Raw genomic sequence first — 13,077 nt, forward strand, 5'->3', positions numbered from 1 at the left:
AAGTGACCAATCAGAATGTTGTGATGTCATACTTTTGCGACTTCGGGAAAAACTGCCGTAAAACAAAAAACTGTACTTAAGCTGTGAGAAACCGCTTCTGTCCGCCGATCAGCGGACCCTGACCCTAACCGTAACCCTTTAATAAACGATAAGCAGAACTGATATTGTCCTTGCAACATTGGAATTTCATAAATGCACAATGGCTTGGCGCGCAAAAGAATAACATCAGAACAATGTGATTGGTCACTTGCAATGTTGATCCTGGGACAACATTTTCATGATGATCTGGGAACCACACCAACACGACGATATCAGATCATCTTTGCATTTATTTTTCTGATGAAATTAGCAACGGTCATAGATTTAGTGCTTATTGCATTAAACGGAGATGCTGACTCCGGTTTGATAGGACTCTGTTGTGTTGATAGCCTAATTCCATCAAGTCACTGTTGTGGAAAATTGCTGGTGTTAACACTTTTTTTTTTTTTCCCTTACTAGCTTAATTTTGGTTGTGCCCATCTTTCCATTATAAGACCTCTGGCTAGGAAGAGCACCTCAAGTGTTCAGCTCCATTCCAATCTGCTTCTGCTCCACTAGTCTTTGTGCAAGGGCATGGTTAAAGGGGGGTTGGGATGGCACCACTGGCTATATGTAAAGTTTTAGCCATTGTGCTGTTTTGAAACCAGCAAAACAATTTACTAAATTATGCGGAAGACATGTCTTATATACTGCCTTATTGACTCTGATGAAACCGTAATTTTCAGTCCTAATGGGCGACACATGGACACATTGCCTCACAGCAAGAAGGTCCTGGGTTTGAATCCACCATCTGGCTAGAGCTGTTTATATGGGTTCTGTCCGGGTACTGTGGATTCTTCACAGTCCAAAGACATGCAGTTAGTGGGGTTAGGTTAATTGGCAATTCTAATTGCCCATAGGTGTGAATGGTCGTCTGTCTCTTTTTGTTAGCCCTGCGACACACTGCTGAACTGTCCAGGTGTACCCTACTTCTCCCCCTATCGTAGCTGGTATTGGCCCCGCTCCTCTGTCACTCTGAAAATGATGATGAAATGATGAAAATGAAGTGCAAGGTAATGAATGGATGGGCATAATGATCAGATCTGAAATTAGCAGTTGAGATCATATACTTATTAGGAAACTATTTACTGAGTTCATAAATTAAGTAAACAAGAGGAGACTTTTATTCAATAAGACTTCTTTTTGCATGTTTGGAAGTTGTAGGCACTCAAATCAGACCACGATTAGATTCAGTGAGCTTTTTAAAATGACTCTTTAAAAAAAAAACAAGTGTTGGTGAAGACAGACCGCATCAGTAGGTGCTTGATTAAACGCATTTGTGGATGAAACTGAAAACACCCAAATTTAAGTTTAAAGAGATGCGGCCAAACAGGCTTAACAAGGTTGTCCAATGTATATTTGTAACAATAACTATATGATTTTGAAACAATATTTATTGATAGAAGATTTGCTAATAACAATACATTCATGCTCCATAACAATACATTACAATACATACAATACATACAAATACATACAATACAAATACATACAATACATACAAAACAATATTTATTGATAGAAGATTTGCTAATAACAATACATTCATGCTCCATAACAATACATTTTTAAGGTGTAAAACACTACATCTGTAATGGACATTTATGTGGTAAAATATATTTTCAGGCTCTGGTGCAGTATACTTTATATTATACACTCTGTACTAATGCAATGCACAAAAACACAGAAAATCCAGCTGTCTTTTTTATGTCTTTCTATTTATGTCTTGTAGAATTTACAGGCTTTTATGGTTCTTTGCCTCTGCTTCTGTTGGGTGTAAAACTAACCTGCGTGTCATTTTCACAATGCATGTTAACTCTAGGCAAGATTTAATTAAGCATGTGGCGTCATAAAAGCCACAAAATTTTAAACTCAAGTAAAAGGTCAAAGGTTCTGACCCACAGTGTCATGCAAATGGAATAGATTATGAATGATGTTTTCAGGAAAAAAGTCTCAAACAAAACAAAACACAAAAGTTTGGAAAATTACATTTTTTAAAATCTTGATGAGGTGTTGTTAGTGTGCATTTAGAAGTAAAATCTGTTGGTTTCTTAAATTTTACTGTATTACTCTGTATATCTTTGTGTTCATTCCCATAACAGCTCTGTGTCCCAAAATTAACCTGACTCTTACATAACACCCACATACCCATACCTAGTGTCCCATTCACTTGAGTCCCCTGTCATTGTCACTTAACAGCCAAAGAACATAAATGGAGACAATGAACACACACTCACAAATATTACAATCATGAAATCATGTTTTATTCTCAGTTTGAGGGAGAAAAGGAAACTCGGGACTTGCTCATGCACATATACAGCTCTACATGTTAGAGCACTCACTTGGCATGCTCTTTTCTCTTCAAAGATTTCTATATAATCATGCATACAATGTGAGCATATGGTTATGTGTTGACTTCATACATACACATGCACACATTATGCGCTTGACATTTACACATTCTTCTCATACACTAGGCTAATAAATCCATTGCATGACTGCCTGGAAGCAAATCCACACATAAGGACAGATTTCACACATACAGCTTTCAGAATTATTACCATGCTGGCGTGCTCAATCCCAGAATTAATGAACATGCACGGACACAAACATGCACCAGCTCTCTCCAGTTCACGGTTCGTCATTATCTGGGCAAGCGATTTCACTCAGCAGCATGAAAGGCAAAGAAGGGGAGAATGTAATTTTCTCCTTCAAACATTTGTTCTGCGCACACTGGGTGTGAAGACAAGTGAGCAGAGCTTAGAAGTGCTTACATTTGAATGGTTAATGCTTGCATTCAAGCAGCTGTGAGGGATATCTGGAGGAAAAGATAAACTATTCATTTTTGTGGAATTTGTGCCATTTATAACTTTGCTCTAGTTTAAAGGACCCCCCCCCCCCAAACAAAAACCAACAAAAAAATCCTAAAACAAACTGCAATACATTTTATCCTTAAAAAGCCTTACCATAGTATGAACATACTAGATTGCATAAGAGTGCCATATGACAGTGAAGCTGTTCTGTAGCTAGGATATATTTCGCTAGCTGTATGGTGTGAGCATACTAGAAAAAAAGATGGCTCTGGTATAAGACACATGGCCTAACAACAATACTTATATCAGTGGAATAGAGTGCAGAAAAACAAACATTATAAACTGCTTTTCTTGCAGTTAAATAGGGTTTAAAAAATTATTTAAAGGTAGAACGCTGTATTAGCTCTGCTAACTAGCAATGATTAGCATGTACATTAGCCACATTTAGCTGTTAGAGCCACAATCTGCAATATAAGGCAGTGCTTGCTTACATACAGACACAATATTAGTTTGAAAAATCACTTCCTCAGACACGACCTAACCTCTTTGTAGGATTTAACATGACTAATGATGTCAGTAACTAAACTTCAGGTTGTTGCATTAACTCAGTATTGATCTGTGTAGTCATTCGCGCTCCGTACATTCACATTCAAAATAAATTTTATCAAACCAAAAATGCCACTTTTCACTCCAGACCGAACTGTAATGAAATCTGCCTTTTAAGTTAAATATATAAAAGTTTTGGCACCATTATGACCAAATCAGCCAATGCTTTTCAGAGTTTCTTAACTGACATGGTTGTTTAAGTACTTTAGCTATGAACAGCAGTCATAGATATCTCTCCATTTTTGTCTTGTGTCCTCAGTGAATTCGTGTCATGGCTCATAGAGAGCGGAGAGATCAGTAAACCTGAAGAAGGAGTCAACCTGGGACAAGCATTACTTGAAAATGGCATCATCCATCATGGTGAGACAAATTAATGTAGTTATTTCTCCAACTCTTTACTCCTCTGTCATCTTCTAATCCTCTATAACGTTTGCATTTTAGAGCTCTGTAGCTCTCCTCGTCATTTTTCCCCCTGTTTGGTCCTTCTCTGTCTTCAGGCCTGTTTCTAATGGCTCCTTTTCTCTGATTCTCACTCTCTTTCTGTAATTGGTTGACTCATTCATATAACTCACAAATCCTCTGTGTTTTATGGTTGTCCCACAACGATCTGAAATTATTGTCTGGTATTGTCTCTTGCCCGAGGGACACTCATAGGTTTACTTACATGAATTATACATTTAGAAATGAAACAAAATACTCACACTCACTTGGACAGACACTATTATAGAGAGTGTGTATGAACACAACTGCTGCTGTTGCTGACAGGGCTCTTGTATGTAAGTGCAGGCCACTGTAAGTATTTCTACATGCCACACTCTCAGCAGAAATCTGCTGAGACCTAGTGTTCATATTCTTTAATACCTGTGAAAAATCCCAAGAAATCCTCCCTCACATTTACCATATAACCATAGAGAGACACAATGATGACATGCTGGGCTCTATGGAACAGCTGTGAGGCTTTGTGGGTAAATTGAAGAGGTTTGAGCCCTGCAGGCAAAATGTAGGTGTCACAGTTATCCAGTGAAAAGAAATCAGAGAGAGGCAATGTAACAGATTGGGAGACCACAGGAGTAAAAGTAAATCCATGTATTTTACAGTTCTTATCCAATTAGATGTACATGGTTGGTTTGAGGCACTTCCATCCTCCAGTTTACACCTGAATTTGAGCAATTTTGAGATCTTCTTTTTCCCTCCACAATAATTCAGCCATCATTTTATGTACTTTGAATCCCACAACACTTTACAATGACTGATTTGGTGGTGCATTCCTTTGGTTTTATGAGGGTATTTTAAGTCTAGACTGAGAAAACCAGCAGCTTGTTTGATTCAATGCCAGCTTGTTGTGGTGGAACCAAACTGCCTCTCATTGGCAGATTTCACGGTTAGCTTTGTGACTATCGTCTGTTTCTGTGTGTCAGTCATTTTTCCATTTTCCGTATTGGATTAATTCTAAATAAGTCATTCTGGAACTTTTTTTATTAGTGCAAGCTGGAACGTTTTTTTGGGACTGGTATTTGTCTGCTGTTAACGTCATTTATATCACTCCACCCAATGCCCCCAGGAAATATAGTTCTTGCCTCTTACCTTTTTTCTGTAATTATAGCAATACTATCAACAGATGCATCAAAAAGTGGCACATCAATATTAAAATCTTAAAGGTCTCTATTCCAATGTCAAAAAGCAGTGTTGCAGTAAATTTGTTGCCGCAGTGCATCACTAGCTCATCATAACTGGTAAACCTCTTCAGCCTATTATGTGTGAATACAGCAATATTAACACTGGCATTGTATTAGATATGTCATCCAGTTACAGTTGAAAATCAGTAGCATATATGTCCATAACCTTAAGTCCATTTTTGAAGAGTAGATATTCGCAAAGGGAATATGTAAAGCAGAGAGTTTTCTTTGGCTTTGATGTTCCACATTTCACAAAAAACACCTATGTTACAAACTCGAAATCATCTGATATTCAGCCTGGAGCAGAGCTGAGGTGACGGTTCCTTCTTTTGCTCTTGTTTTAGTGTCAGACAAACACCAGTTCAAGAATGAGCAGGTGATGTACCGTTTTCGTTATGACGATGGAACCTACAAGGCCCGCAGTGAGATGGAGGACATCATGTCGAAGGTAACGAGAGTTCTGCTTCTGGATCTTTTCATTGGTGCGACAGAACAAAGAGCATCAGGATAACGACAGTTGTAACGAATGAGCTGTAAATGTTTGCAATGGCTTTATATTAACTTTGAGGTAAAATAAGAATTCATTGACTTGTTTAAAGGGTCTGCCTCTGCAGATTTCTTCACTTTCATACCCAACAGCACAGCAAAAGTCAGCTAACATTTCTTTCCTCACATGCTTTTGCATGTTTTCATGGGTTCTCCTTCTCTATTTCAGCTTCCTCCCACAGTCCAAAAACATGCAAGGGTTAGGTTAATTGGTCGTCCTGAATTGGCAGTAGGTCTGAATGTGAGCAAGAATGGTTGTATGTCTCTTCAGGGCGTTCCATGCTTCTTGTGACCCTGAGCTGGATAAGCAAAAGAAGACGGATGGACGGATTGATAAAAACTCTAAATGATTCTTGCACTGTCATGCTAAAGCTTAAAAAATACAATTCAGACCCACTATCTTCTTCCAGAAATTGAGAAAAAAAATCAGCTTTTATTTTCTTTCTGCCGCTTTCATCTACTATCATTACAGCTCGATCCTCTCATCACATGTGGATCCTGCCGTATGGTGCAGTTGGCTGTTGTTCCATTAAAAAATATATTGTTCCTCCAAAACTGTCCACCTTTGACAAACTTTATACAATATAATTTGGACATTTTACAGTTTTAGATACGCTCCAGATACAATCTCACATCTCTCATAGACGAGTGAGGCAGAAGCTCAACTTGACAAAAACGATGAACCTTTTTTTGGTCTCCATTTGTTCTCAGACCTGACTGTTGTCAGGGTTTGATATAAAAAAACAAAAAAAATTTTGTCCTTAATTCATAGCCTTAGGGTAGCTCTTTTCAGTTGTTCTGAAGCCATGTTCATACCTGTTTACCCAAGGCGTGTATGATCTATGAGTCAGCAGCTCCATTTTTTCTATCGTTACAGGGCGTCAGGCTTTACTGCCGGCTTCACAGCCTCCACACACCTATCATCAAGTAAGTACCTGCCCTTCTCCCTCTTTTCTTTCTCCTTCTTCATTCTTTATTCTCCGCTCTTAACATCCCTGCTCTCCAGGTGCAAACATGCATATTCATGAAGGGTTCACATTCGCCCCGAGTCACCCTTTCTGTGATGACTGAACAAATGGTATCCCTGCCAGGAATGACAACCCTCAAACCCTTTTCCCTTCCAAACTGGAGTCCAAGCCAGCCGTGAGCTGCTGTAGGTTTATGCTTTCAGGATTCAGTTTTTCATGGCTGGAGGCTTATATAAGCATGCTCTTAGAGGATTAAGGAGAGCCACTTACTGTGAGCATTTGTCTCTTTATCTTTACAGTATTGAGCGTTGAACTCTCTATTTCATACACAAATGCTCACACAGTCACTTTACCGCTGAGTGCACCTACTTAGAAAACTAATTACTACAGTGTGTAGTATATACATACACATAAACACACACTTTGTTAGCCTCACTATATGTTAATGTACATATGTAGCTAAACTAGGGTCGTTTAAATTATGGTTTACCTACTAATTACATACTAATCCTAAAATAATCCCATAAGGTGGCATAGAGTTATCTCACTTTACAAAAATCTAAATTTAAACAGAAACAGGAACCATGGGAAACTCACAATGTTCCTGTGTGATAAGCCCTCAAGGACACACACTGTACACACATTCTCTCTCTGCTCCTGTCCCTCCTTTCATACTATTCCCTGCTCATCTCTCTATCTTTCCCTCCATCACTCACCCGCTGATTGAAGTGGCCGGAGTTGCCATTGGTGCAAACAAAGAGCCTTTGGTCTGGGGACAAATCCTATTAACATACAAAGGCAATCCTTCTGCCTGCCAGGCACTTATTATGTAAGATGGCCTTGCTTTTTATTTATTTATTTATTTATTTATTTATTTGTTTGTTTTTAATTGTAAGCAGACACCATTAATTAAAATGTCTGAGTGATGGATGTGTTGCATTTATGAATAATAAATAATCATAAAACCGTGCCACTGTTTTATTAAACTTTGTCTGGTGACAGAGCCTCCAATGATTTCCTAATGATAGAATGCCTTGGAAAAAAGTAACTACATGATAAAATGCACATTAAACTAATAGAATTAACATCGATGATGTCATGGGTATATTATGTTGTTAAAACAGAAAGTCGCTGATCATAAAACGATACTGGGAAGTTATCCACTTTCACGGTTGTTTCACTGCGTTGTCAGCAGTGTCATTTGTGCCCACATCATCATTTAATATATACGGCGCTTGTTTATTCTGAATATAGTATACTGAGTATGGCTGTTAGTGGCATATGTATCACAGTCTATTTCTGTGATACAACTCGCACAACCGAGAAATTGCACGTCGAAAAACACATCCTCTGTAGCATTTCCTGTTTTACGTTTTACTTGTCGAGCAGGCTGGTGCATTGTGGCTGAGCGAGCTGTGGTTGTTCTCAAATCGTAAGCTTACAGAGTGAGAAGTTAAAGGGACAGCAAGTGCACGGTGCTTATCTCACGGTCTGTACTGTGAAACCAGGGACTGATCAGCTTGACGTCAAAAAAAGGAAGAACAAAAGATGAATTCCCAAGTTAATGACCGAATCTCATGCAGATGACTTCAGCATAACTGACCACTAGCTGAGTTCAGCATAAGCTAAGCGATGCATCTGAATAGTAACACCAAACACCAATGAGATAGCATGCACAGCTAGGTGTTAAAGCAGCTAACCACAAAGAGGTTTTGCTACACTTGTAACTCTGTTTCTTTTTGTTTTTTTATTAAAGTTTGCACTGAACAATAAAGCTGATCTAATTCAATCTTTTGTTGCTCCTTATAGGGACAGAGACCACCATCTGAAAACCTTTAAATCAGTAGTGCCTGCTAGCAAACTGGTGGACTGGCTACTCTCACAGGTAAAATAAGAAAATATTACACCGATGCACACTCACGTGAATCCACAGAAGCCACCAAGGGTGCATTGAGTAATGATGTCTCTCATTACTGTAAATGAATGAATTGCTGCAGTGCATTGTGGTTGTTGTGTAAAACAACCACAATGCATTGAAATTGAACAGTGAAATGAAACTAGTGGCTCAAAAATGTATTAATTTTAGGGTTGCATTTGGGTAAAAGGTGGATTTTCACTTTTTAGACTTTTGTGACTGTCACATAAACATGTACTGTCAATGCTACCATCCTGAGTTTCCTCCAAAATGTAAATGTGCACCCTTGTCTCAGTCCAGACCTTCAGGATGATGTAGCATGTGTTTTCTAGCTAAAAGCACTTTTTAATGAAACATTAGAATTCAGAAATTTAGAGTTATCATTATAATTTTGAAAAAGTTGCCTTTTATTATAGGTACGGTTTGAATGCAGTTTTAACATTTTCTACTGTCTTTACTGAAACTGAGGGACAAGTAACCCAGTAGTGTCCTAATCTCTCCCTCTCACTTGTTCTTAGACACATAGATATTAACCTGTGCTGATTAAATTGTACAGTTTTTAATGTCACAAATTGAAGCAGCATGCTGCATATGAGCAGGTGTAAACAGGCATTGTGAATGACCCTGTGTGCGTCATTGACTTGGTTTCCCAGGGAGACTGCTCGAACCGAGAGGATGCCGTGACGCTGGGAGTGGGGCTCTGTAACAGCGGCTTCATGCACCATGGTCAGTTAAACTCACTCTCAAGCACTTTTGACAGATTCTAATCATTCATATTGTTTCGATTCCCCACAGCTTTGGCTTAAATTTGAATAGTGTTGTGTTTGTGGCACTTTCTCTTCAGTTCTTATTCTCTCCCCGGTCTTTCTGTGCTTTTCGATTACATCATCTTTCCCCTTCTCTCAACCCCACAAAAATGTTGTATTGGCCACTCTCTCTTGCATGCCATCATAGGCTTAAAAAAGGGGGCATCCTAAACTTGTATACCCAGTCTAAATTTTTAAAACCTCACTCACCACATTGTAGTTGGAGCTGCTTTGGTCCCAGCCCAGCATGTTGAACATAAACAGTTTTAGGAGTGTAGCCTAACCAGAGTTGTTTGGCTTTGCTACATGGCTGTCTGGGTCACTCCACTGAACCGTGAACGCTGTTTAATGCATAAAATTGAATCTGTCGTCAGCGGACACATGTATTTTGGGTAAAGTGGGAAGCACTTAAAAGAAGTAGTGTGGAAAGGCTGAAGAAGTGACAAGTTAACAGCACTTCCTGGTTTCCTGAAGGATATAGAGAAGTATGCAAGATTATAATACTTGGACGCACTCTAATCGGGGAGACCTGCAGATTAATTTAAATGTTAAAGTTTTGAATCCTTATCAAAGTCTCTTTAAGACAATTTAACAACATCTCTGGAGTCTCATGTGCAGTATATCTACATTATAATGTGCATAAATATATACAGGATTATTTTTTTCAGTCCTGCATCTGCCATCTGTAAAAAGTGACTATAGAGTGACTTTTGTTTTTTTGCTTGCTTAGCTTGCACCAGCTTTCACTACCATCTGTTTGAAGTTGTCACCTGTTCTCCTTTTACTCTGCCCTTCTTCGGGGTGAGGAACTCTCTCTTCTCAGCCTGTCTGCCCACCGCGCTTCACAAGTCACTCTCTTTAGTTCTTAGTCAGCACATCTGCTGCTCTTGATCCCGGTTCCTTTTGAACTCCTCTTCTTTTTGTCTCTCTCCATTTTTTAAACTATCCTCACCTTCTTCATTCGTGTCTCTGTTTGACGGTTACAAGGTTGTAAAACACTTCATCCGTGGGATGATAATGGGTAGCAAAGTTAATATAATTAAGCTCACCGTCATGGACACCTGCAAGTATTGTAACTTACAGAGGCCGATAATAATTTACATGACCACACGTTTCCCTCCCACCACAACTCAATCTGCAGCAAGTACAGATCCATAAATCAATACTGAAGCCATAAAAATTATTGTTTGATCATTTATCTTTATCGCCTCTAGAGCAAATTGTCTTGTGGAAATCCATTTTGCACTTTATATCAACACTTTGCATTTAAAGGTGCGGCTGTACCCAGATAAAGCAAAAGAATACTGTGCTGAAAGTGCTTTATCATGTATCATGGCATGTTTTCTCAAATTCCTGCATCAGTGCATTGTAGATTCACAAAAATCAGTTTTTAAAAACTCTGTTCCAAAGATCCTTAAAAAATTGATGTTGATTGTTAGATAATGTTGTCAGTTCAGGGTGTTTAAATGATGATTTAGCAGTGTGTGAGTAACTGTGCATGCATTATGTGTGACAGTTTCCGTAGCGGCACTCCCCCACCAGCTGAATAGGAGTAAAAGTCTTATATGGCCACAGCCTATGTGAGTCAGAGGAAATAACTCACATTTGTGCTTCATTTTAGTTGGTGCAAGGCCAGTGTGAGTAGGTGTGACCTCTGTGTGTGTGTGTGTGTGTAATGAGTTTGTGAACACTTTTGTTGCTCATCAAATCTCTGAGCAGCTGGGTACCTTTGGCCCTCGGTGTTGCCCGTACAAGCCTCATTTTACAGTGGCCTCAGAGAGTCATGCATCTGCACAGACACGGCAGATTAGGTAACATCCTCGGATGCATTTTTTGTGTCAGGGAAATGTTTGTGCCTCATGTCACAAATTCCAAATCCTCCTAAGACGCAAACCAGATGGACTTTTTCTTTGGTCTGTTTCTCTGGAAACAGACGTGACAGAACGCATCGTGACTTTTTAGTGCAAACTTCAAAAAGCTGCGGCAAGGCAATGCAGTTAAAAGACATACTGTACGGTACAATAGTGTGTGTCCTGTAATTGTAGCCGTGCTTACTGATGTGCACTTGGGCTTCAGCTTAATGACTTAACTGCTGTTAGTACTGCATAATTATTGAGACAGAATAAGTTAGCCTCTCCCTTTAATTCTGTTGCCTCAGGCCTGTAACAAAATAAAAATAAAGGGAGATCTTTCAAAACACTGAAAAAGAAAAGTTTTGGGTATTTTCTTCACAATTACTGTGATTGGACAAAGCGACCATAATATGGTTCTCACCTGTTTGCAGTGCCCCATGTGTTGAAGTGAACCTCAGTACATCGGTGGGATTTACAGACACACACACACACACACGCACGCACGCACGCACGCACACACACACACACACACACACAATTTCTTGTGTCCTCCTGAGAGTCTTCCCAACCTTGGTTTGGAAGACTTGTGTTGGCTGCAGTCCAGATGTGGTCTTGCTCCAGATGTTCTCACTAAAATCATCAGCTAATGAGCTAATTAACTGTTAGCTTGTTTGTGTAGAAGACTCCCAAAGATGAAAGCTTCTATAAACACATCTATCTTTCTAGATTTTTTTTTTTTTGGAAGTTGGGTCAAAGCTTTATTTAAAAAAAGCCTTTTTTAAATCTTTCTGCTCTTTTACTTTTCACTGATCTTGCAAGACCGATACTGTGACATTCTGCTATTTCTCTTTGTTATCTCCTGTGGCTGCATTCTGCACACATTTACCACATTCTTGTGTTTTTAAAAAAACATTTACTTCAGTTTTGGAGAAGAGCGAGTTTAAAGACGAGTCCCAGTTCTTCCGTTTCTACGCGGACGAGGAAACCGAGGGGACCGGCACCAAGAGCAAGCAGCTCCAGCGAAATGACTTCAAACTCATTGAAAACATCTTAGTCAAATCCCTTGTGGTGAGCAACACTCATATACACACTTTCACATTCTCCCACATCTATACATGGATACGCAGATATTGCCAGAATCTGGGAAAAAAACCACTTCTAGCATCATCATTTTCCCACGAGAAAAATGTGCTAATAATTAAAAGGTTTGCGAACATCATTCCGATGCTATAAACATGGCACAAAGATGTTTTGATTACCTTGCACAGCATTAACCACCCCAAAGACAAAACAAAAGCATGATGGGAAACAATGAGCCACTGTACTGTAGACTGATGCAAAAATAACAAAAACAAGGTTTTTCAAGTTATCCTGTTACGCTGTCGGGCATAAACATGCATTTTGACTGTAGAACCCTGCATACATATATACCTGTGTGCCTTCTTCTGATCTCCACATCTAACTTTTATTAACACCACTATACACAGCCCGAGTAGCTTTGATGACAGCAAGCACATTTGAAATCGCTCTGATCACTATGCATCTGAGTGTTATATAATTGTAATGTAATCAGCTGTATCGGCCGGGATGAATCTCTGTTGCGCTGCTGCTGATACAAAAGATAACTGTGAGAACGGCAGCCGATGAATATTCTTGAAATACATTTGAAAATGTGAGCTGATGATTGATGACTGTAGTGCAGTTAAAAGCAGGACAAGACCTTTTCCTTCTTTAGTGCTTGATCTGCTTTAAAGACCTTTTAAGATGCGTCAGTCAACATTGTGTAGCCATTTCTTTTTTTAGCAGCAGAAAAAGG

The 13,077-nt window shown here is 39.1% G+C and overlaps 1 protein-coding gene across 3 annotated transcripts in view; it reads left to right on the top strand.

The window, feature by feature from the left end:
• Positions 1–13,077, top strand: part of prex1 (phosphatidylinositol-3,4,5-trisphosphate-dependent Rac exchange factor 1) — a 77,443-nt gene that overhangs the window by 36,680 nt on the left and 27,686 nt on the right. For all 3 annotated transcript variants that reach the window (XM_026153165.1, XM_026153163.1, XM_026153164.1), the window contains exons 11-16: positions 3,757–3,857; positions 5,518–5,621; positions 6,597–6,646; positions 8,497–8,572; positions 9,256–9,328; positions 12,184–12,329. In XM_026153165.1, the coding sequence (XP_026008950.1) occupies positions 3,757–3,857; positions 5,518–5,621; positions 6,597–6,646; positions 8,497–8,572; positions 9,256–9,328; positions 12,184–12,329 (550 nt within the window). The remainder of the gene's footprint in view (positions 1–3,756; positions 3,858–5,517; positions 5,622–6,596; positions 6,647–8,496; positions 8,573–9,255; positions 9,329–12,183; positions 12,330–13,077) is intronic.

The sequence above is a fragment of the Astatotilapia calliptera genome, chromosome 20 (genome assembly GCF_900246225.1).
Source record: "Astatotilapia calliptera chromosome 20, fAstCal1.2, whole genome shotgun sequence".
Taxonomy (NCBI): Eukaryota; Metazoa; Chordata; class Actinopteri; order Cichliformes; family Cichlidae; genus Astatotilapia; species Astatotilapia calliptera.